General features: G+C 41.3%; 2 protein-coding genes and 1 long non-coding RNA gene across 5 annotated transcripts in view; 2 read left to right on the top strand and 1 right to left on the bottom strand.

Annotated features, from left to right (window-relative positions):
* Positions 1 to 19,710, top strand: part of LOC145447249 (uncharacterized) — a 229,584-nt gene extending 209,874 nt beyond the window's left edge. The window contains exons 1-3 of one of the 3 annotated variants that reach the window (XR_013917536.1): positions 19,056 to 19,097; positions 19,158 to 19,361; positions 19,421 to 19,710. This is a non-coding gene — a long non-coding RNA (uncharacterized LOC145447249). The other 2 variants (XR_013917542.1, XR_013917513.1) reach the window with 2 other exon arrangements.
* LOC145437177 (uncharacterized) lies at positions 612 to 16,990 on the top strand. The gene is made up of 8 exons (XM_080314401.1): positions 612 to 724; positions 1,169 to 1,273; positions 1,336 to 1,425; positions 1,493 to 1,582; positions 2,019 to 2,131; positions 15,009 to 15,078; positions 16,263 to 16,424; positions 16,489 to 16,990. Exons 1-8 carry the CDS (start codon positions 665 to 667, stop codon positions 16,759 to 16,761), a joined length of 963 nt encoding a protein of 320 aa, XP_080170527.1. The 5' UTR covers positions 612 to 664; the 3' UTR covers positions 16,762 to 16,990.
* Positions 19,520 to 20,591, bottom strand: LOC145437427 (uncharacterized). Its single transcript, XM_080314685.1, has 3 exons — positions 20,377 to 20,591; positions 19,929 to 20,316; positions 19,520 to 19,871 (listed from the first exon to the last, which is right to left on the bottom strand). The coding sequence occupies exons 2-3, from the start codon at positions 20,078 to 20,080 to the stop codon at positions 19,520 to 19,522; spliced, it is 504 nt and encodes a 167-aa protein (XP_080170811.1). The 5' UTR covers positions 20,081 to 20,316; positions 20,377 to 20,591.
* Between the last annotated feature and the right edge of the window lie 3,827 nt (positions 20,592 to 24,418).

The raw sequence follows: 24,418 nt of genomic DNA, 5'->3' as shown, positions 1-24,418 counted from the left end.
AGCTCAAGACGTTTCTGCCGCTGAAATTTCCTACACGGAAAATATATATTATCAGACTTCTACTTCTAAGAAATATAATTTATAAACTCCGAGAAGATAAGTTCTACCTTTTCTGAATCAAAGCATGTTCGACAAGATTCTGATCATGTTTTCGTCAAAATACAAATCCTGTCCTCATCCGGATCCGGCAAAACAGTAAAATTTGGAATCCGGATCCAATCCTGTTGCCAAAAAATCACCCGGATTCCTGACCTGTTAGAATCCAAAATCCTGATCCTGTACATCTCTAATACCTATACCATAGCAATTTACAATTTACCTCGGCTATGGTTTAGCAGCTCTTCACAAATACCTATAAGATCTACGTTGTTGGATATCCCAGCAGTGTAGATTTTTCTTTCCGAGTGCTCTCAAAAATCTTAACGATTTGAATAACCGCTTGGATAATCAAGCTAAGGATGGAAACTGTTCTGAGAAAGTCCATTGCCATTTGGGATCCATACTCGTATCAGTCCGCCAGGTGATGCACTCAATCATCTGATGTTGTTGTTATCATTGTGACGTAATTGTGGGTAATATAGTGTTGTCATCTAACGGCTGGCCTCTAGCGCTATTCTGCGTTTTGTTGTTGATATTTGCCTTTTCTTGCACTGGAATCACGATAATGGCATACTGTGACTACAGCTCCATGGTGCAAAAGGAGCTCACTGCTGTTCGTCAAGACGTGAGTAGTACCAGATCCACTTGAATTTAGCAGTACTGCTTTTCGCAACGTCGTTTACCGCCGCCTCTATTGTAATGGTAGTCACATGCACATCACAAAGATTATCATCTGTTGTTCAGTTTGATTTGCGTGATGCTCGAACCTCGAATACTATGTTCAACTGGTTTACCATGCTAGGCCCATGCCCTACCATGCTGCTAGCTTGACCCATGACCAATACGTGTTATATAAGGGTTACTATATGTCCAATGTCCATGTGTTATTAAATGGGACCAAGAATATAATCTTGTGTTATACTGTGAGTGTAGCAATTATCAGTTATAAATTGGAATATAGGCTATTAGCGGAGATCCACCTGAAGCGAAATGTTAATGATTTGCACCCGGATTTCACTGTTGCTGTACGTGATGTCATTACATACTAACTTTAAAAAAACAATCACAGGCTATGAGCATTGAAGGCTTGAAGGCTGAAATGGAGAATGCAGTCTCGGGGTTGAATGAAAACATCTCATCGTTAATGGCTCGTTTGGCGGTAGCGGCAGAAAAAGTGAAATTGACTTGTTTCAGGAACTTCTCGATTTTGTCAGATCTGGTCGGATTTGTTTTTAGGAACTGTCAATCGCCATGGATGATATGCAAAAGAAAAGCAACGAACACATTGCTTTTTTAGTTTCACGTTGGTCCATTGCATCAGAGAAGGTGACATCACAATCCGTCGTTGATTTCAACATATTTTATCTTGAATCCTATGGTATTTCTATTCCAGGAAACCAACCTAACACGTACCATGGATGTTCTGAAGAATGAAATGGAAGAAACGCGAATAGCCAAAGAAAAGATAGAGACAGAGTTGACGGTATGTACTTATTCTATCTAAAGTAAACCTGGCCTGCAAGTAGCCTAGTATCCGTTTCAGCATTTTGATTTTATTGGCAGATTGGTCATCCAATTACCCTTTTTCGTCTAATTTCATAGGAGTGAGCAGCAAACACAGCAACTAATGGACAATATACATGATATGAGCTTAATTGGTTGCGGTTGGTAATATCAACCATTCAAAGGCAGACATTAACTCTATATATCAGTCTAGTTCTTTACATTGCTGCTTTAGCTTAGATTAGATATATTTACTATCGATTAATTTCAATTTCACATACTGTGGTAGCCTAACATGTTGCCTCCAACACAACGTTCGGTGAGCTGAGAAAATTTACAGTACTCATGCGGTAGGCTCTGGCTCTATCAAGCACCAAAATCTATAGCCATGATTGAAAATTTCTCTGTGTGTACAGACACAAATAAATGATCAATCCACCCTGTTGGCGGAAAAAGATCAAGAGATAGAGAGACTACAGTCGGAGAACAGCAAGATCAGCGCAAAAATCAAAGATGTCCGCACCAAATCGTAAGATCCTCTTTCCGTCTCATTCCGATTCTGCATTCACTGCCCGTTGTTTAGCCTCGAGAGCTTGAAGACGGTGAAGTCCGACCAAAGGTGGTCAGTAACGAAGTACTTCTACTTTTTCGAAGTACTCAAGTAGTAGGGTGGAGTGAAAATGACTTTTTTTTTCAAATCAAAAAAGGCCTTCCTCAATCCTGACAAATGACCTAAAACTTCAATTAAAAGTGACTTCAGGGTGTTGCCCCCATTTTCCAGCCGGCAACCCCCCAATTTCTGCGCGTGGGGGGGTAAAATGGCCCATCTCGGCAACCGCTGGTCGTAGAGTCATGATATATAGCTCAAAATCTGCGGAAGCATCATGTTTCTATCTGTCTCTGAAGAAAGTTTTCTCTATTGTGAACACAAAATGAGTTATGGCTAAAAAACTATATATACGCACATTTTTGTTGAAATTCAGCATTTATTCTGACGAATTGGGATCTGTCATTAGTATTTTTAGGGCCATTCCCAACCTGGACAACAAAAGTTGGACCCACCACATTCCCAAATCTTCTGAAATTTGGTACATGCATAGATGAGTTAATTTCGAACACAATAAAGTTTATTTGAGGAAAATTGATCCCCGGGGTCAAAAGTTATGTCATTTTGAAAAATTGAAGATTTTCTGCTCATTTTAGCTCTGCAGCATTCAGGTTTATCAATGTAAAATTCAAAAAGGTGTAAACAGATGTTGGATTACAGTTGAGATTTGGCAGTGGGTTTTCTGAGTAGCTAGTATATTGGTCTATATTCTCATGTGGTATTGAATGCCATGCGGTGTAGTGTTAAAGGTTAAATTGAGGCGAAACTTGGTCGATGGTCTGAAATCGGCCAAGCGTTACACAATTTAGAATGCGAATTGAGCAAAACCTTATAAGTATATTCCAGCGAGTAGGGTATCATATGAAAGCTGGTTACAAAGACAATTTTCCATAGCTTTTTCATTTTGGTTTTTTGACTGTAAGGTGGGGAAATCGCCATCTCAAGAGTACACTGCATTTGTACATGGATATGCTTAAGTTTGGAATGCGGTAAACCGATGGTTCCCAGGGGCGTAGACAGGGGGGTAGAATTGAAGAACGTTCTACCCCCTTCCAGGCTCGATTCTATCCCGAAAATCCCAAGTAAACGCTACTGCTATAACAACATTTCTTCACGTTATCGCCTAATTTCAATTTACTACAGGCGACGCCGATTGCCGACGCTGATTACATGCCTTTTTCTCGCCAATCTCTCGTCTATGGAAGCGCGTCTATGCGAGCGTGAAAGGGGCATTGTTACATTTTTCTCTTGGCGAGGGTTAGCGATCAGCGTAATCCCTTCATTCTGAGTGCAGTCGTCGCGCAATAATAACATTTGTCGCGTCGTTCACGCGTTGCTTTCTCATTAACAGTTCATCGTAAGCGATAACGAACATTAATAACATGAAAATAACAACTTATAACTGAATGAAATCATGTTTTAATGCAATCGCATCTGAGTCGTGCTTCGCCGAACTCAAGCCTGTTCCCCAAAACAGCGTGAAGACACCATACATTCGATTCACATTTTATTTTTGACGCCAATGTTGTGCATTGTCTTGACCTCAATGACCATCTATACGTCATACTAGATTATACCTTTCGTGATCGGTATCCCACCGGGACGCATTCAGCCTTCAATAGCCGCGCCGAAACTTGTTTGAGATTCCCTCGCTTTGCGAATAAGTCATTATTCACACGCCGGTACAATTAGTATACGCGCCATGTCGAAATGAATGGAATTGAAACGCCGAGAAGACGTTACTCTTACACGCGGATTGAATCATGTCAAAATTCATGAAGATATAACAGATTCTGCGCTGTATAGATTGTTCGTCGTGAAATGTTGTTCTGGGATTGTTTCAAGGTCGATTACTTATTTGAATACAAATAAGATCTCCTGCACTGTCACGGGATGAGCGCGTGCGCATCGTAACATGATACCAGTGCAAGTTGTTGATTGCTAACACGATCCCCGTGCAAGCTGTTGATTGCTTAACTCGCTTTCAGTAATTAGATCCGCCAATTAGTTACTCTTTCAAAAGCGTACGGAAGTCGCTATCGCTAAAGGTATGACGCATAGAGGCTCATTCTGCCCCCTTTATTCAGTTCTACCCCCTTTTTATCTCGGCTGGCTACGCCCCTGATGGTTCCCATTCTTTTTTGACTCAACACACCTTGTTAAGCTCAACATATATTCATCATTACCCCTGAAGACTATATGTCAATTTCCAACAACCTATTTGAAACCAAGAGCTGTTCCTTGGGTATATATTAATGAGAAATTTAAAAAAATAACCTAACCGTTAACATCGCTGGTCAGCCCGTTTCCAACACAGATAATGACAAATATCTCGGGGTTTTATTGGACTCGGACATGTCCTGGAAGAGTCATATTAAGTCCCTAGACACTAAATTATCACCGAAATGCGGCCTGTTCTACGGCCTTGGACGCTTCATGCCAGCCTGGGTTCTTCTGATACTCTTTAAATCCTTAATCCAATCGAAGTTACAATATGGCATCCTTTGTTGGGGGGCTGGCAATAAAACTGCACTGGAGCCACTGCAAAAACTATAACATAAGGTACTCCGTATCATAGCTAGAGCCCCACAGGGGCCTGTTGGTCCATCCAACAAGTCGCTGCTGAAGAGATTCAGTGTCCTAAACATAGAAGATATGTGAAAACTAGAAATCGCCAAGTTCCACTGCGGTCGTTGCCCCGAATATTTCAATGACTTTTTACCTCGGAATCAAAAGCGAACAAGTACAACACACGCGCGTCCACGTCGTCCAAATATCATATGATCAACCGAAAAGATCATCGCTCCGTCAAATATGCCGGATCTGATGTGTGGAACAGTATCCCGCCGGCTATCCGACAGTCGACGAGCATGTCCACATTCAAGTCGAAATACAAGCAATTACTGCTAAATGAATACTAGTCCATCCCCAAGCTTACCGGACCACGACTGACCTTCCATGACATGCCACCCCATTTTTGTCGCTTGCTTTTTTCTATACTATCTTCTTTACTTTTCATTCAATGTGCATGCTTCCTCTTTACATCGCCTAGGCCAAGGTGGGTGTCCGATTTCATAGACTATTCCAAGTCGCTTCGCCACCTTCCTATCTTTCATTGTATCGCATGTCTGTGGTGTATTGAGCTGATAAAATTGCTAATAAACCAATGATGATGATGATGATGTGCATGCCTCCTCTTTCCATCGCCTATAGGCCAAGGTGGGTGTCCGATTTCATAGACTATTCCAAGTCGCTTCGCCACCTTCCTATCTTTCATTGTATCGCATGTCTGTGGTGTATTGAGCTGATAAAATTGCTAATAAACCAATGATGATGATGATGATGTGCATGCCTCCTCTTTCCATCGCCTATAGGCCAAGGTGGGTGTCCGATTCCATAGACTACTCCAAGTCGCTTCGACAACTTCCTATCTTTCATTGTATCGCATTTCTGTGGTGTATTGAACTGATAAAATTGCTAATAAACCAATGATTATGATGAGAATAGCTACCCATTGCTCCTGTCGTTTATCCGTCCGTTGCAAAATTTCTCAACTTTGACATTCAGAGTTTTATTTTTCAGCAGAAACTCTACCGATAGTGCTCTGAATGTCAAGGTAAGGAAATTCAACATAGGTGCGGGCTAACGACGGAAGTTAACGACGGGAGTAAGGGTGACCTAGGGGGTCGCCAACTCAAAATGGGTCGCGGGCCACTTTTCAAAATTCCTAGAGGCCGCGGGAGATAAAAATAGGCAACGCTGGGGCCTCGGCAACGCAGTTTATTAACTGCGTTTGGATAACTCTACATCAGTACAACGCTGTGCTAACATGGGCGACGGGCAAAATTACCACAGAAGAAATAATATGTTATTGAAGAAATACAAATACAACAATGCATGCATGCACACTGAATGAAAATAGAGAAGATAGTATAGAAAAAAGCAAGCGACAAAAATGGGGTGGCATGTCATGGAAGGCGAGATCGATAGATCAGTCGTGGTCCGGTAAGCTTGGGGATGGACTAGTATTCATTTAGTAGTAATTGCTTGTATTTCGACTTGAATGTGGACATGCTCGTCGACTGTCGGATAGCTGGCGGAATACTGTTCCACACATCAGGTCCGGCATATTTGACGGAGCGATGATCTTTTCGGTCGATCATGTGATATTTGGACGACGTGGACGCGCGTGTGTTGTACTTGTGCGCTTTTGATTCCGAGGTAAAAAAGTCATTGAAATATTCGGGACAACGACCGCAGTGGAACTGATACATAAACTACGCGATTTCTAGTTTTTGCATATCTTCTATGTTTGGGACACCGAATCTCTTCAGCAGCGTTGTGTTGGATGGACCAACAGGCTTCTATGGGGCTCTAGCTATGATTCGGAGTACCTTATGTTATAGTTTTTGCAGTGGCTCGAGTGCAGTTTTATTGCCAGCCCCCCAACAAAGGATGCCATATTGTAACTTCGATTGGATTAGTGATTTAAAGAGTATCAGAAGAACTCAGGCTGGCATGAAGCGTCCAAGGCTGTAGAACAGGCCGCACTTTGGTGATAATTTAGGGTAGGGACTGAATATGACTCTTCCAGGAAATGTCCAAGTCCAATAAAACCCCGAGATATTTGTCATTATCTGTGTTGGAAACAGGCTGACTAGCGATGTAAACGGTTAGGTCATTTGTTTTCTCATTAATATATACCCAAGGAACAGCTCTTGGTTTCAAATAGGTTGTTGGAAATTGACATATAGTCTTCAGGGGTAGTGATGAATATAAGTTGAGCTTAACAAGGTGTGTGGAGTCAAAAAAGTATGGGAACCATCGGTTTACCGTATTCCAAACTTACGCATATCCATGTACAAATGCAGTGTACTCTTGAGATGGCGATTTCCCCACCTTACAGTCAAAAAACCAAAATGAAAAAGCTATGGAAAATTGTCTTTGTAACCAGCTTTCATATGATACCCTACTCGCTGGAATATACTTATAAGGTTTTGCTCAATTCGCATTCTAAATTGTGTAACGCTTGACCGATTTCGGACCATCGACCACGTTTCGCCTCAATTTAACCTTTAACACTACACCGCATGGCATTCAATACCACATGAGAATACAGACCAATATACTAGCTACTCAGAAAACCTAGTGCCAAATCTCAACTGTAATCCCACATCTGTTTACACCTTTTTGAATTTTACATTGATAAACCTGAATGCTGCAGAGCTGAAATGAGCAGAAAATCGTCAATTTTTTAAAATGACATAACTTTTGACCCCGGGGATCAATTTTCCTCAAATAAACTTTATTGTGTTCGAAATTAACTCATCTATGCATGTACCAAATTTCAGAAGATTAGGGAATGTGGTGGTTCCAACTTTTGTTGTCCAGGTTGGGAATGGCCCTTTAAGTAAAGTAACACAGTGGCAATACCGAATATTGGGCCCATATTACAAATATATTCACAACACAGTCCTTTTAAAATCGGTTCAAAACATCATAATGAAACACTCACATTTAACGACTTTTATTAAAAATGCATTCTTTTGTCAAGTTTTTTCAGCAGTTTACGAGACTTAATTTTTCGGCGAATGAGGCCATCTCGTCTTTGAAATCCCGAAACTAGTGCTGATGCTTCTGTTACGAGCTTTACATGTCGTTCCACTGTTTGATTGTGGCATGGATGAAACAAAATCAGAGGCTTCTCGCGGCATTCTTCTAACTCTGCATCAGTTAAGTGCTCAATCATTGGAGGAAGTTGTTGATAAGGTTCAATATCAACCAATTCGTGGTATGCCTTGGCTTTGGGACACAGAATAAACGAATAGGACCCCAGTTCAATTGGTTGGAACTGCTATGACTTTCAATGTCCACAAGTGAATTTTATTCAGCGGCATGTTTTCGAAACGCAAGCACCTTGATCACACCCTTATTTCGTATGTCTTCATTATCATCTACCAGCATTGCAATCATAATATTTTCGGGGTGTGCGGAATAACCGTTTCTTATCACCACATTCGGAGCAATTTTTCGAACGTTTCGGTCAGAGAAATTCAAAACATGTTTAATCAAGTTGGAGATGTTTCTGGGTCCATGTGTTATATGTTTGTTTCCCTTGATCTATAAAACCAAGTTGGAAAATATACTTCAAGGCAAAAACGAACCAGAATCTCCAGGTTCAAAGGCGGTTCATTAACCGTTACATAGCCTAATACCGTAAAACTCTGCACTGCATCCTAAAGTTAGCCATCTTGAATGCGCAACCGGTGGTCCAATCTCCAAGTAAGCCAGATCATCATCAGCATTTCCTTGAATAATTGCCCAGCACATTTATGAGCAATGAGCATATAACTGGTCCTTACTTAAGTCACTAACAATTTCCTATGGGAGCTTTTGAAAGGCCATAAGTGGTGGCGAGAGCTTTTTGAATTAAGTAACTGGCCAACAAGATACACTTCCACGTAGTTTTTTTCAATTGGGTGTGACCAAGGTGCTGGCGATTCGAAAACATGCCGCTGAATAAAATTCACTCCTGGACATTGAGAGTCATAGCGGTTCCAACCAATTGAACTGCGGTCCTGTTCGTTTATTCTGCGTCTCAAAGTTGAACTTGGAAGCAAAGGTATACCACGAGTTGGTTGATATTGAACCTTATATCAACAACTTTCTCCAGCGATTGAGCACTTAACTGATGCAGAGTTAGAAGAATGCCGCGAGAAGCCTCTGATAATGTTTCATCCATGCCACAATCAAACAGTGGAACGACATGTAAAGCTCGTAACAGAAGCATCAGCACTAGTTTCGGGATTTCAAAGACGAGATGGCCTCATTCGCCGAAAAATTAAGTCTCGTAAACTGATGAAAAAACTTGACAAAAGAATGCATTTTTAATATAAGACGTTCATTGTGAATGTTTCATTATGATGTTTGGAACCGATTTTAAAAGGACTGTGTTGTGAATATATTTGTAATTTGGGCCCACTATTCGGTATTGCCAGTGTGTTACTTTACTTTAAAAAAACTAATGACAGATCACAATTCGTCAGAATAAATGCTGAATTTCAACAAAAATGTGCGTATATATAGTTTTTTGGCTATAACTCATTTTGTGTTCACAATAGAGAGAACTTTCTTCAGAAGACAGATAGAAACATGATGCTTCCGCAGATTTTGAGCTATATATCATGACTCTACGACCAGCGGTTGCCGAGATGGGCCATTTTACCCCCCCCCCCCCCCCCCCCCACGCGCAGAAATTGGGGGGTTGCCGGCTGGAAAATGGGGGCAACACCCTGAAGTCACTTTTAATTGAAGTTTTAGGTCATTTGTCAGGATTGAGGAAGGCCTTTTTTGATTTGAAAAAAAAAAGTCATTTTCACTCCACCCTATCAAGTAGTTTTCCTCTACTTCTGCTACTTACTCAAGTAGATCTGATTTTCACTACTTCTACTTTTACTTCGTAATATTTTGTGATCTACTTACTTACTTTTCGCTATTTTCAGTTTGTCAAGTAGAAGTAGTTTGATACTCCAATCAGGAATATACCCTGAGGATTTTCGGGGCTGTTTTCACGGAGTATCAACATTTAATTTTCATAAAAGTTGGGTAAAGCCCAGAATTTTCGTCGCGCCTCGCGCGCAGTGGATACGAAGTGATCAGTATGATTTCACGAAAGTGTCGATGATTATAATTTAGGTAGCGGGTTGGCGTGGTTCCGTTCACACCACATTGTCGCCCTTCGTCAATATATGAAATAATTCATCTCATTTTATATGGCTCATCATAACGTTTGAATCTGATGTTTCGCAATCTAGCATTTATTTGTCATATCGTAATGTCCATGGCGTGTCCTAACCTGGAAAAGTGGACTCTGACTTTTTGTTGATAGTTTTAGCGCTGTTTTAGCATACCACCTTTGAAACTTTCTGGACTGAAGGCATGAATTACATGTTACGCTTTCATAAGTAGTAAGCTATTTATGTTTCACTTTCAATTCCCAGCATCATGTACTTTGAGTTGTAATTAATATAAGTTCTTTTGTCTGGTTAACATACATGTATATTGTTGAAGTATAAAGCAAGTGTAGTAATGCCTTTAATTTCCGGAAATAAAGCTATACACAGTATGGCATTTTTACGGTCCACCATATTTTTTATTAACGTTTACTAATCGCGCAAAGTGTTTACACCGTATCCCACACAACTTCTCCGTATTGCTCTTCGACTGAACTACGGGCGTTATAATATGGGGGATGGCGCCACACCATGCTATTTTCTAAAACGTGCTGTTCGAGAAAACAGAGGATTAGTATCGCATTTTCATATCAACACTATCATTTTCATCCCATGATGTGGACGAATGCTAATGCTATCGACAATTGGATACCTGGGATGCTGGTATGCATCAATATGAATCAAGCTCGTCACCGTTCGCATAGCTCAATATGCACCTTTTTACAATCCTTGTGAACGAATTAAGACTGCAGTTTTCAAAACTACTTACTTACTTGAGTACTTTTAAAGTCAGTCAATTCTACTTCTACTTCAAGTAGTTTTAGGTTGCTTATGGAGACAGTACTTCCACTCGTACTTGAGTAGATTTTTGCGTCGCTACTTCTACTTCTACTTGAGTAGCATTCTTGACTACTTTGACCACCTCTGTACATTACACATTTACAAATTGATATGATACAAAACGAGCATATGCCGATGGTTTATGACTATCTAAACTATATTCGAATTCAATTTCAATAAAACAAGAGGTTTGGTCAAGGTAAGAACAGAAAACAGAAATATACATTTATCTATTAAATTACTTAACTGTACTAGTTTACGACCTCGTAAGCTATAAGCTTCGAGCACTTCGTTTGCGGTCAATTTATTTGTGAAAGAACAATGGAGGCACAGTGAAACGCACGATCATTGAATGATTAGTCGCTCTCACGGGTTACACGAGCGTTTCGTGAGCAATCCGGCCGTATGCAAGACACAATGATTTTTATCGACACCGATGACATGATAACTTGAAATTGACTCTTGAATTTTGCTCCGAGTCGCGAGTCAATCCACATTTTTGATACGCCGAGTCAAGTCAAGTCCTTTTGGCAAAGTGAATCGAGTCAAGTCAAGTCATACAAAAAGGTGACTCGAGTCATCCCAACACTGCAAACACCCAGACAAGGTCTAACAGACGACTTCTTCCGGCCCGTGAAGAAATTAGCTGTTGTAGACCCAAGCAATAACCATAGAGCGCACATTAGAGATTTTCCAATTCTGAACCTACGTTCCACTCCACTCCCATATACAGTCGATAGGCGAAGTTTTGCTAGTGCAATCAATCAATTAATCAATCAGGTTTATTAATATTTTCATCGTTTCAAAACATCACAAGACTGCGATACCATGAAAAGATAGCAAAGTGTCGATGCAACGACGTCATATTGAGTGACAATGCGTTCATATCTCATTGTAAAACCCACTCGTGGGTGCTAAAGAGTGTCCGGAATTTGAGTTACAAAAATAGGGTAACCCTCATATACGTAATAGTATATAACGGTACCAATACCTTTACTCGCAAACAATGGAATTGGCATTAATACGCCGGTTGAATGCAGTGATAAACCACTAAAACAGTGGCTTTAACGACGATAGAAGTTGGCTTATTCTGTCTTTGGGTCATTCATATTTTGACATTAATCCTGCATATGCTTGGTGAGGAGTACCAGATATTTACCGGTTAACGCGGACGTTGGAAAATAGAGCGTAGCCATGACAACTCGATCCAGATTGCAAAAACAAATTCATAGGGCACAATGAATTGAAATTGGCGGAGGCGCACCTGTTTCGTTAGATACAAAAGTCTCGATTTGCTGATTGAACAGCTGGTGGTTTGTAAAAATGTTCCAGCCAACGTGTGACTTCCGAGATATGGTTCCACGGTTCGATCCTAAAACTCGAAATCGTCTGTGTATGTCGGAGTTGTCTGATTGTGCTAAAGCTCCCATAATCCTTCCAGCCAAGGAACTACCAATTGAACAATTGATTTTACGTGTACAAGTACACGAGGCAGCCGCTCATTCACCAAAAAATAGGACAATTGCCATTTTGCGGGAACGCTTTCACATTCAGAATGAAGTTCGTCGAGTTTTGCGCCAATGCGTGGTGTATCACATCACAGCACGACACATCTGCACCGAAAATGGGTGTTCGTCCCCCGGAACGCGTCTGCATTTCTCCCGGCTTTTCACGGGTCGGTTTGGATTTTACAAGGCCTCTGTACATGAAGTCCTAGGGCGGCGTTGTTTACATGCCCTCATAGCATGATGATTCACGAGCGACATGACAACTGAGGAATTTTTGGCGGCGCTACAACGCATGATTAACAGGCGAGGTGTTGGTGCAGTAAAATAATTTGCGATAATAATAATCAGTTAACATTCAAGAAAGCTGAAAAGTCGCTGACGATATGAACGCGTGCCATGGTCCGCAAAATGTTGGAAGGCGATCGAGGCTCTACGCCGAGACTTGAATCTGAGCTGTTTCAATTTAAAAGCGGGCGGGGTATAGCCTTCTACCGTTTCGGCCCTCTATCGATACCCCAAGGCATGTCTAGGTTTTTTATAAGACTAAATAAACAAACTTTTTAAAAAAAATCTCTTTCTCTCTGTCATTTTTCAAGACTGACCTCCAGGATAGCGTCAGAGAGTCAAAAATGATGCATCAGTGCGTAGCCACCCTTGCCTGAATTCGAACAAGCCGTCAACCATGGCCGTATACAACGCGGCTCGCCAGATATCGAATAATGAAAAATTCATAAAAATTTACATATGGGCGTGGTCAGTGAGTGGTCATAATGGTCAAGTTCAAGATCAATACCGAATCGGATCCCTACCGCCCAGTTAATGGCATGAAACAACGTGGTATACTTGGTACGTGGTATCCAACCATTTGGAGGCATAGTAAACCTGTTTATGACTGATATTCGGTCATGAACTTCTTGACTATGTTCTTGAAAATCACTGAAGCGTGACCACAATTAACAAACCCCTCAGAATACATCCCACAACAAGGTTTGATGTTCGAAACGGTCACACAGAATCACACAGAACACCTTACAAGTCTACTTCTGATGTTCTGGCAGAATTTCTGACTATATTTCCTACTCGGAAAATATCTGGAAATTTTGGGTGATAACCACTTTTTTAGGCATAAGTATTTTCGGCCGAACTCCTCACGTAAGATCGCCGGTTCTCGAAAATTGTCATGCCTTATACCTTCTAATTAGGTATCATAAGAATCAGAAGATTGCTAGCTTTCACTACAAGCAAAAATGAAGCGTCTAGGACAGCGGTTCTCAACCGGGGGTCCGCGAAGCATTTTCAGGGGGTCCGCGAAGCCTTAAAATATTTAATAACCTAATTTGTATTTTATTAATTAGGAAAATCGCGAGGAAGTTTCGCTTCATTACTACTAAAACTCCAGAGCTCAAATCAACAGAATGGCCTTCTGAGATGAAATAGGCCTATCCTACTGTGCAGATCATTTTACCGACAAGATAGCGTAATGGTGAAGCGTCCGGCTTCTTGATCGGTAGGTCGTGGGTGCGATCCCCGGCCGGGTCAGACCAAAGACCTGATTAGTAACACTGGTATCCATGACTTCCCCGCATGGCGCTCATGCATTGGGATAACATGGAGGGGTGATGCAAGACTTTGGAAGACGTACAAGGCTAAATCTGCACCTTCCTTGTCCAACGGCATATGCACATCATACACTCATGGTATGCATATGCACAGATCGTGTGTATGTATATCATGAGTCGGTGTATATGCCGCAAAAACATCAAGGACAAAAGTAAACTACGTCCTTCCGTCCTTCCTTCCTTCCATTTTAATTACTAAATTGCCCACATTTTGCTGTTTAGAGATTTTGGTTGGGGATTGAGTGAAAGAAAAGTTAGGTGAGTAAGGTCGATAACGGTGACTTCGAAATGCTTACAGCAATCCATTTTTCCTGTTTGTTTGTTTGTTTTGAGGTATTCATGGTGTTTGTCGACTACTATGGTCATTTACACCAGGCTGATATTCTTCATATTTATTCCGTAACAGCCGACTTATAGCACGGCCCACTTCTAGGCTTTTGTAAGACACCGCTTACGCGGATTAGGAATCGAGGAGGAGCCTAGGTAAACCTCCAACACTGTGATAGATAACGATTTTTCCCATAAGAATTTCAAGATAAGCTGCCAGATAAAAAAATCGTTTGTCCATTTTGATTTGTTGCGATCATACCGAAATGTGTCGTCGGATGCGTTCCGCGTTATTATTACATTCGTCACCATCTCTATTTGTGGAAATGGACTTTCGGCACTCGTTCATGTCAATTCGAAGGCGCGGATTTTCAAGACACTTATTTCAAGAAATACAGTTGTAGAATTCGCTTTAAAATAAAATAAGTCAACCCAATTTCCACATGAATAGTATGATCTTATTTTCAAGAAAAGACTTTTTGTTGATATTTATCACTAAGGCGATTAGTTATCATTTTCACACAACAGATGACAATTGCACGATAATTGAGCTAAATTTGAACTAAAACTTCGTGGGGGTCCGCGGGGTCCGTGACGGTCTGAAAGGGGTCCGCGAGGACAAAAAGGTTGAGAACCACTGGTCTAGGACGTAGACAAAAAAATATATGGTCAAATGAAGTAGCTGATATCACAGGTGATATCCGATTTTAACGGGGTTAAGCAAGTTGTGTTTTGTCAGGAATGAGTTTTTGATTTGATTTTTGAATTTCAGAAAACAATTGAAAGGAAAAGAGGAAGATGTTGAAAAGATGAAAAAGGACCTCGCCAGCGCTAATGAGAAAGTAATTTTCTTATTATTCTTTGTTTAGTTTGTTTTGGATGTCATACCAGTGTTCCATGTAGGCCCCTACTTACTGTGTTATTATCATTTTTGGTTCTGTTGTGGTGATTGATCGATGTGAGAAGAAATTATACACATTACGATTTTATTGTTTACCGTTCCCATCATTGGTTCTCAAGTAGAAGTAACAACGTATATTTCTGCTCAGTACAAATTGAAGAAGCAGCTTCCGAGTAAGTATAAAAGCAAGTATTCTAGGCCTATCTTTGCCCAAAAACTGAAATAGAAGTATTCCAAAGTCATGACCATTTGAGGAAGTAGTGCAGGTACTTTGTTATTGATCACCTCTAGTGTTGTATTTATTGAAGCAATTCCTTATTTGAATATTTTCATTATTTTATAACCACGCATACATATTTTACACAAATGTGAGGGTTTTAACACTCAACTATATTTCTTAGGCCAATCACGAGGTATCATGAAAACCCTGTTGTGTGATCGTTTCATGGTAGGTGATTGCTAATCATGTTTAGAGCAGTGGTTCTTGATCTTTTTTGATCTCATACCCCAAAAATTTCAGAAGCCGAATAATGGAACGTCATCATATCAAGCTCGACAATATTCAGGCTATTCTATGCCTAAAATAAGATAACTGATGACTAGACAAGGTGGATACAGTTCCTCTCGTGACGTCACCCTCGAAGGATGATGTTTTTGTAGTTTCTTGATGACGTTTTGTCCTTTTGCGGACCCCTAAAAACTAGTTCACTGACTCCCAAGTTTAAGAACCCTGGTTTAGAGATAATGCTTGGGAATTGGTCTACTGGTACATTTACTTCATTATACTCTATGCTTGACTATAACACAAAATGTCATGACTTTGTTCGAGATCACCATGATGTAGTCTGTGATAACCACCCTAGTTTGAAACATTCAAATTGGCCTGAGATTTGAATATTCTCTGAACATCAAAGTAGTCATCATTGGGACTAAAGTAGATGTAATGTCGTAAATTACTACTCTACTACAAATAGAAGTGGTAATTCCTAGAAATATTCTACGCCTCATTTTGCCTAAAAACTGAAGTAGAAGTAGTTTAAAATCATAACCACTCGAGCAAGTAGTGCTGCTTGAGTACTGAAAAGTAGAAGTACTTCGTTACTGACCACCTCCACCGTTCCATAGGTGACAGAGCTGTTAGGCTCCCGGCAGTCGTTTGAAGATGGGTTGAGAAAGAAAATGCAGCAGCTGGAACAGGAGAAAGGCGACATACAAAGCAAAGCGACCAACCGCGACAACAGCGTCACCAAACTAAGAAAAGAAGTCGAATTTCTCCGACAGCACCTGGTCTGTTGTTTCGCCGTACACCAATTCAGTTTGTGTACTTACCTTGACTTGTTGCCATCTGCAGAGAGACACGGAGGACCTGCTCAGTATGGAGGGGGGCAAAGTTAAGACCAAGGACGAAATGGATAAGTGCAGGAACGATATCGCCGATCTTGAGTATGCAGTTGGGAAAAAAGAAATCCGAATTCAAGAGCTTGAGAAAATGGTGAAGGAAACGGAAGTGCGAATATTGTCGCTTGCCGGAGCCGCTAAGCCGACCCCATTGAAGGTAAACGATTGGACAGCGGTTTTCGAGCTTTTGGTCAGACACCCATCTTGGCTTAGCAAGAGCATGTAGATAAGAGGCATGCTCACTGAATGAAAAGTTGCGAGATAGCATAAGACGGATAAGCTATGAAATGCAATGGCATATGACAGTAGGTGAAGTGCATGTCAGATCCTGGTCAGGTAATCTGGAGCGTTGACTAGTTTTGGTCGAGATTTAGCTCAGTTATCCTGCAGCTGTGATCTGCGTTGTGCAGTAGGCCAGTGTGTACTGCGAATTTGAAAATATTATCATATTGTGAAGAATTTTAGTGTTCTGAAGCCAATTTAATTGATAATATTTCTGCTGCTGCGTGTCATAATACGTCAAATACGAGTTCTTGACTTGGCCTGTCCTTACTATTACATAGGTTGGACACAATAATTAGTTGCGTTCGGATAATGCTGCCTGGTCTTGAACAGTTATCACTTGGCACGACAATTTAGGCCTACCGTTGGCTAATGGATTACAGGCAATTAAAATGGATATTTTATCCCCGGCAGACATTCCGTGATGTGAGCCCTGGCGGTTTAGCAGTTATGAAGTAGACCATCTTTGTATGATTTACCCTCAAAGAACCTTGAATAAGTTAAAAATCATGTCACAAAGTGTCGCAGAACCCCTTAAAATACTTTGCGGACGTCCGGTTGAGAACTGCTGCGAAAAGAATCATAGGTTCATTCATATGTGGATCATATGTCATCATATGTCGATCTGAAATCACCAAAGCATATTAAGAAACGGCGTAAGCCTGACATTAGGGTTGTCCAAAATTTGGAAAATCTTTAAAATACCCCGTGATTGTGTCTCATTCCATAGATTATTGATAAAAAATAACAATGAGCCCAAAAGAAGCTCGCGGGAACGCCGTTAAGATTTCGGCCAAAGCGTTTTAAAGTAGCTGCCCAAGAATGGGCGTGCCACCGACCATAGAACGGCGAGAAGACTAGTAATCAAATAACCACGGCTCCTGATTGGCTAATTGGCTATGCTTCAATGATCACCACAGCAACAACTTGCTGATAATGTGCTCAAGGAGTCTGCTACCGGTGGGGATTCTGAAATCGCGTTGTTGGTAGGTTGGCAGATGATGATTTAAGATTAATTCAGGACATGTTAAGGTACGAAATACATGATGAACAATCAACAGCTGCTTCACAAAAACTTCTACAGCATGACTGCTTTATTGGAAGGAAACGGCTGTAGCCTACATGCCGTGTTTTCACCGAGGGAAAGCAAAGGCGCTTATGCAAGCGGTAAACGAATTCCCCGTTTGGAAAGGATCCATCATCAGTGAACTCAAATATAAAGCTTATCAATGACACGATACCGTAATTTGTGTGATCTTATTAGGCTCAAGCTGTAATATATAGGTGACGTTTTGAATGATATTGGAATCGGCTGAATCAGCGGGTTATGCTTGGCACTCATCAGATACTTACAGTAAATTGAATTCACTTGTAAGTGTTGCTAAAGTCCCTAATGATAACGCACACTCGCACAGGCTATGCCCAATGTGGTATGTCAAAGTCCCTATTGATCCCGCAGAAAATAGGTGTAAAGATAATCACAGACTATACTGCGTAGTATCCAGCATAGTTTGGACATGATATCCAGCATTGTCAACACTTACATGTGAATTCAATTTGCTGTAAGTATAAATGCCAAGCACAACCGGCTGATTCAGTCAATCCCTAGAGCATTCAAAATATCAACTATATACTACAACTGGAGTCCAATAAGCTCACACAAAGTATAGTGTCATGGTCAAGCTTTATATTTGTATTCACTGATGATGGATCCCTTCTGAAACGGGGAATTCGTTCACTACTTGCATAAGCGTCTTTGCTTTCCCTCGATGAAAACACGGCATGTAGGCTACAGCCGTTTCCTTCACAGCAAAGCAGTCATGCTGTAGAAGTTTATGTGAAGCAGCTGTTGATTGTTCATCATGTATTTCGTACCTTAACATGTCATGAATTAATCTTAAATCATCATCTGCCAACCAACCAACAACGCGATTTCAGAATCCCCACCGGTAGCAGACTCCTTGAGCACATAATCAGCAAGTTGTTGCTGTGGTGATCATTGAAGCATAGCCAATTAGCCAATCAGGAGCCGTGGTTATTTGATTACTAGTCTTCTCGCCGTTCTATGGTCGGTGGCACGCCCATTCTTAGGCAGCTACTTTAAAACGCTTTGGCCGAAATCTTAACGGCTTTCCCGTGAGCTCCTTTTGGGCTCATTGTTATTTTTTATCAATAATCTATGGAATGAGACACAATCACGGGGTATTTCTAAGATTTTCCAAATTTTGGACAACCCTACCTGACATCTTTGATACGACGACAGATCAACTGCTAAGCGAAGTAACTGCACATTTTGCGCTTTATTAACAAGTGAACCATTTGAAAATGCTACAATCACAGATATCGTTTGGATCGTCACCAGCGAAGGACTTGTACCGACGAACACCGCCGTTGGTCTCCTCGACACCAAAAGTGTGCGCGCAACCATCAAAACCACATGGGAAACCCAAACCGTACGCTAAGGTCCGAGCAAAAGTCACTCATAAAATGGCAAACAACGGTCAGAAAAGGCCCAACAAATACGCACAGCCTCGAAGAACCAAAGTAAGTGATTTCAAAAGCCGACAGGCCCCGGCCAAAACTGACATGCTCATATACTTCAGGCGAATATGGTTAAAACCGAACCAAAACAATTTTAAGACACTTATGAGTTTCATGGATGAGAACAAAGACGAAATATGCTTCCATCTCGTGAGCGTTCTTCAATTTGCTTCTGCACCCGCGTTATTCAATTTGTATTCAATGAAATTTCTTTCACTGTTGGTGTACTGTTGGTGTTGGTGTACTGTTGGTGTACTGTGTTGGTACTGCTGCTGGGCTGCTGCCTGTAGCAAAAAATATTTATCATGATTGATATTTTTTTCTTCCAAAATATACTCAATTCTTGCCTCTGCTGGCTTTTGTTGATAGTTCCAGTAGTTCTGGTAGTATAAACTCGTAGCGTCCCCGGTGGCAGCTTGTTGATACGCTTGGGCGGTTGCTTGTGCCGTCGCCGCTTGCTGCACGGCGGTTTGAGTTGTGTAGCTTCCGTTGGTGGTCGGTTTTGCTGAATATCTGCTCAAAACAAAAACATTAGTGAAACTGTCGGAAAAAGTGATGACAAGATCTCACGTTTGTCGTGCCCCGGCTGTCTTACTGCCACTGGTCGGGCTGGAGGCCTCAGTCTTTGGCTTTTTGGATTGGGCCGATTCCGCCGCAGTCTGCAGCCTTTTCTTACGACTCCGGTACAGCTTCTGACGCTCGTCGTAGACATTTTGTACCATGTGCCAGATCAATCAAAATCATCACACTAGCCACTTTGAAATCTCCACCACCGAAACCCTTACAGAGTGGCGTCCTTGCCAAAGTCTTCCATGTACTACTGCTTTCTTTGGGAAAACACAAAGTTGCTCTCTTCGCCGAGGTGTTGACTTTCCAGCGCCAGGTCGCACGTCTTGCAGAAGCTCTCCTCGTCACCATGGGAAAATTCCAACCCGACCAGATCCTTATACAGTTGCTCCTGAACACATACAGAGAGGACAATGCGGCAAACGTCTTCCGCAAATTATGTTTTACATACCTCGTCGCCTATCTTGGAAATGGCGTCTTTCAGCACTTGCCTGGCCTCGCCGATTTTCTTGGACACATTGACCAGGAACCACACGTATTTTCGAATGAAAAAGCAGCGCTCTTCCACCTTTTCCAAAGCGGTCGAGTATTGTTTGAGAAGACTCTCGGCTTGCTGCAGCAAAACACCGGAGTTATCATATCGTCAAACAAAGACTTCTTACAAACTAATTGCTCACGTCGAAGCTTCACCATCAACAAATTCGGTAAAGTCTTCTCCAATTCCACCAGAATCTTGGCAGCGCTATGATAATTACCTGTGGTATATAAAAACACACGCATAAAGTTATCATGCAAACGTGATCCGCAAATGACATCACCTTGAACTTCCTCAAACGACGACCAGTGTATATGTATGTTTGGCTTCTTGGGCAATAGCATAAATATCGCTTTTGTCACATCACGTTTACAATCTATTTATTGATCAGACATTCAAGGCCCTCTCGATCCACAATACAATTACCCGACGGGTCAGTTCTGGTCCACTGGCCATAAGTTTGACATCCTTTTTTCGTGCTAATCAAATTTCACTTTTGTCTGCAGTCTGCGGTACGGTAATTCACTTGACCCGATCTCGTATGTTGTGTAATGACTTCTATTTTTTCGAATTACTCGAGTAGGTTTTGCCTACTCCTGCTGCTTATTCGAGTGGTTGTGTTTTCACACTGCCTTCACTGCTACCTAAAACCACTTTTTGCTATTTGATTTGAAAAAAGTATGCATAAGTTAACTTCACTAGCTGTCTCATTCAATATGAATGAATTTTCAGCAATTGTAGACCTACCTATTTGCGGTATTAGTCGTGAAAAGAGATGGCCACAGTCCGGTTCAGGAGCCGGAGCCGGAGCAGGATTTTGATGAATTTTACTGCGGCCGGATCGGAGCCGGATTCTGAAACTGCCATATGAGCCGGATTTAAACAGGATTTGATATTCATAACAAATATTAGGTGATAAAGGTTCAAGATATCTCATATTCAATGAAAAAAAGCTGCTTCGATAATATTTCCGTAGTTAAATGCATTCATTGCCATGGATCAAGCCCAGGCTGGTTCCGACAATAAATGACAACGTTGACACCGGTGATACCGGTCACGTCGTTGAAATGCGTAAGCAACATAGAAAAGTTTCTCCAGTGATGAGATTACTGCTGGATGAGATCATAAGGACTAAGGCAGGCTCCAGCAAGCGAGCTGCACAAGTGTTTGTTTTCGAATTCAGTTGTTCCTCAGATATTGATTCTTATCCTTCCTGTTCATCAGCCATTAGGGTACTTGATATCAGTTGTCAGGATGACAGAAGAGCGAGGTGTTGTTGCAGAGGTAACTGGTGGTTCTGAATTCTAATGCCATTTGGAATGATTGTGTGGTGCGGTAATGTATGAATATATGCTGGCATGGTCAATTGATCATGTTTATGATTTCGGAAACACACTAGAACTGAAGTACCACCGGTACTCTCTGATTGATTGTGCACATCATCATGCTGATTATATAATATTATATATATTTCCTATTCATTGCTGCTCTATCAAGTGATCATTTTGATTGATTCATCCATTTTGTTTGATACATGTCTGTTCTGTGACTGTGCCGCTTGTGAAAATTTAGTTCCACTCTTCAGTAGTACTATAGGCCTAGTTGTCTTGGCCAAGTCACAATGCACAATATCTGATTTTGTTGTTGGAATCATGACATTCCGGGTTACTATGTTTACCCTCACCGTAAAGCAACTAATATTGCTTTCTCTGTTCTCATAGTCTTTTTAGCTCATTTCCGCTGCCTAGTTCCCACCACTCGCATATATATTCAAGATATATACCGTACCTAACATTACCGTATTGATTCGAGATGTGATATAAATAAATCCTTGTAAGGCATTACTTGATGCTAATTTGTTGATTATCCTGTATGGAATCGGTGTCCTGTGCTCACACTATGTTTTATTTTTTAAATATTTTTTAATGATTTACTTTAACTTGGAAATTACTCCCTGCTCACCTGATATATCAGGCAAAACGGCCAGCGATTCCAATCAGGTTGATTATAATGTTCATATCTGTTTTGCAGGCTATATTTAATGTGAAATAGCACTAAAGCAATAGCAGGATTTTTTCGGATCCTAATTTTGTTGCTCAACTGTCGGACTCCGAAATCCTATTTGACTGTCGGATCAGGACGGATACGGATTCCCAAAATCTGGAATCCGCCCATCTCTGGTCGTGAAGACACAGTAGGGATATCATTGCTGTGACGTCACAGTGCTGCGACAATCGTCATCGAAACCAATATTGGGCTTTTATAAGTACAAAACATCAATATCGCGACCAACGATATGTTAATACTGCCGAATAATAACACAACACGAAGGAAACATTCCAAGGTATAGAGATGTCCTATCTAGCGGCAGACGATCGGCCGTTACAGCTTCACAAAATAGAAGTGAAGTGAACAACCCATTCGAGAATTGTAATCAAACGAATCGCGATTCGGCAGTTTTTAAAATGGAATTCCTTCTACTATTTTCACTTTTCAAACTTCTGTAACGGGGCATTTGCTAAAATAGTTGAGTGGCAGAAGTCCTGACATGGACCTCTGACGGTCAGGGGCGAAAACTGCGCTTTCTCGCGTCGGCGTCTCCGTCTAGTAACGAACCGGCAAACTCGATCGATGCTCAAATGCTACATCTTGGCACACTCAAAGCTTACGTACAACTAAAACACAGCCAGTAATCTAATTTACAGTTCTGGCGATCGCTAAGTCAAAAGTTTGACTTGACGTTGGCTCAGAGCGCGCACTTACTAAGTTCACACCAATGCAGAGACGCGGCGCCCTTACAAATCATTAACCAGCTTGAAATTAGCCCGTAGATTTTGACCGGAACCCGAGCATGAAGGCAAACAAATAGATTACGTCTTAAGAGTACTCTAGCAGAGTCGCGACCTGCAAGCCGCTTGAAATCACGCCCGGGCTCAGTCAATGGTGATATTTTCAGACTGAGTAACCAAATTCACACTGAATGCACACATGAACGCCAGCAACGAAGCACTTGTACTTTTTCGGAGCACCCAAGTATATTTTGTCTGCTGATGTATGTATGTTTCGCAGACCCCCTGACAATCCGTCGCGGACCCCCAGTTGAGAACCACTGTATTATGTAATTCAATCCGTACGTTTGAATTTTTCGCAATTTCAGGAAAGTCCTTGTTGCGCAGTCACGAAGCCAACATATCGCATTCAAGTCAAGCGATATCGTCAAAGTCACGAGGAAGCATTCTATTGGATATGCATGTGCATTCGCTAGTGGGTGAAAGCGGGCAGACAATCCCCGCCCAAAATACGAAGACGTTGCGTGTCACGTGTAGTAGGCCTTCTACCTTCCTCGAAAACTAATTCAAAGCGTACGTAAAGGCGTATGAAGGCGTGTTGTGCAGACGGTGCTACATATATACTCTTTAAAATACAAGTCACAGTGGTGGCTATAACATCCTTCCGACTAATGTTATAATATGTCTAATAATTACAGTAAATTTTATTTTCTGTGTTCGAATATTTGGACACCAGCCATGGATATATCAGCTCGCCCTCGACCAGCCAAGAAGTAAAAAAGAAACAGATAACAGTACTGCTGAAGATATGCGGTTCTTCACCCAAGCTATATTGCTTTGTATATACGTGAACGGGACTTATCGATAGCGATATATAAAGGTTTATGACCAGCATAACTCGAGATATCCTTGTCGTCCATGCGTTTGACCCCAGTCTGCAAAAATTCTCTTTCCCGGTTTTCAGAAGTGGCCTCGGGACGGCTTAACACGTAACTAACACACCTCATTTTAGCATTCATATACAGAAATTGACTATAACTATGCGTAGAAGCAAACAACAACTGTCGTCTATCATATTTTTAAGACATATGTAGAGGTCAAGTATAGCCGCAAGTAGCTGACCTTGGTTCCGTGTTCTCGAATTACTGATCTTTAGATTCCGATTATTG

Source organism: Botryllus schlosseri, chromosome 1 (genome assembly GCF_051294905.1).
Source record: "Botryllus schlosseri isolate E-star chromosome 1, Bs_hap1, whole genome shotgun sequence".
Lineage (NCBI taxonomy): Eukaryota > Metazoa > Chordata > Ascidiacea > Stolidobranchia > Styelidae > Botryllus > Botryllus schlosseri.
Note: the sequence above shows the minus strand (reverse complement) of the source record. Positions and strands in the feature narration are given on the sequence as shown.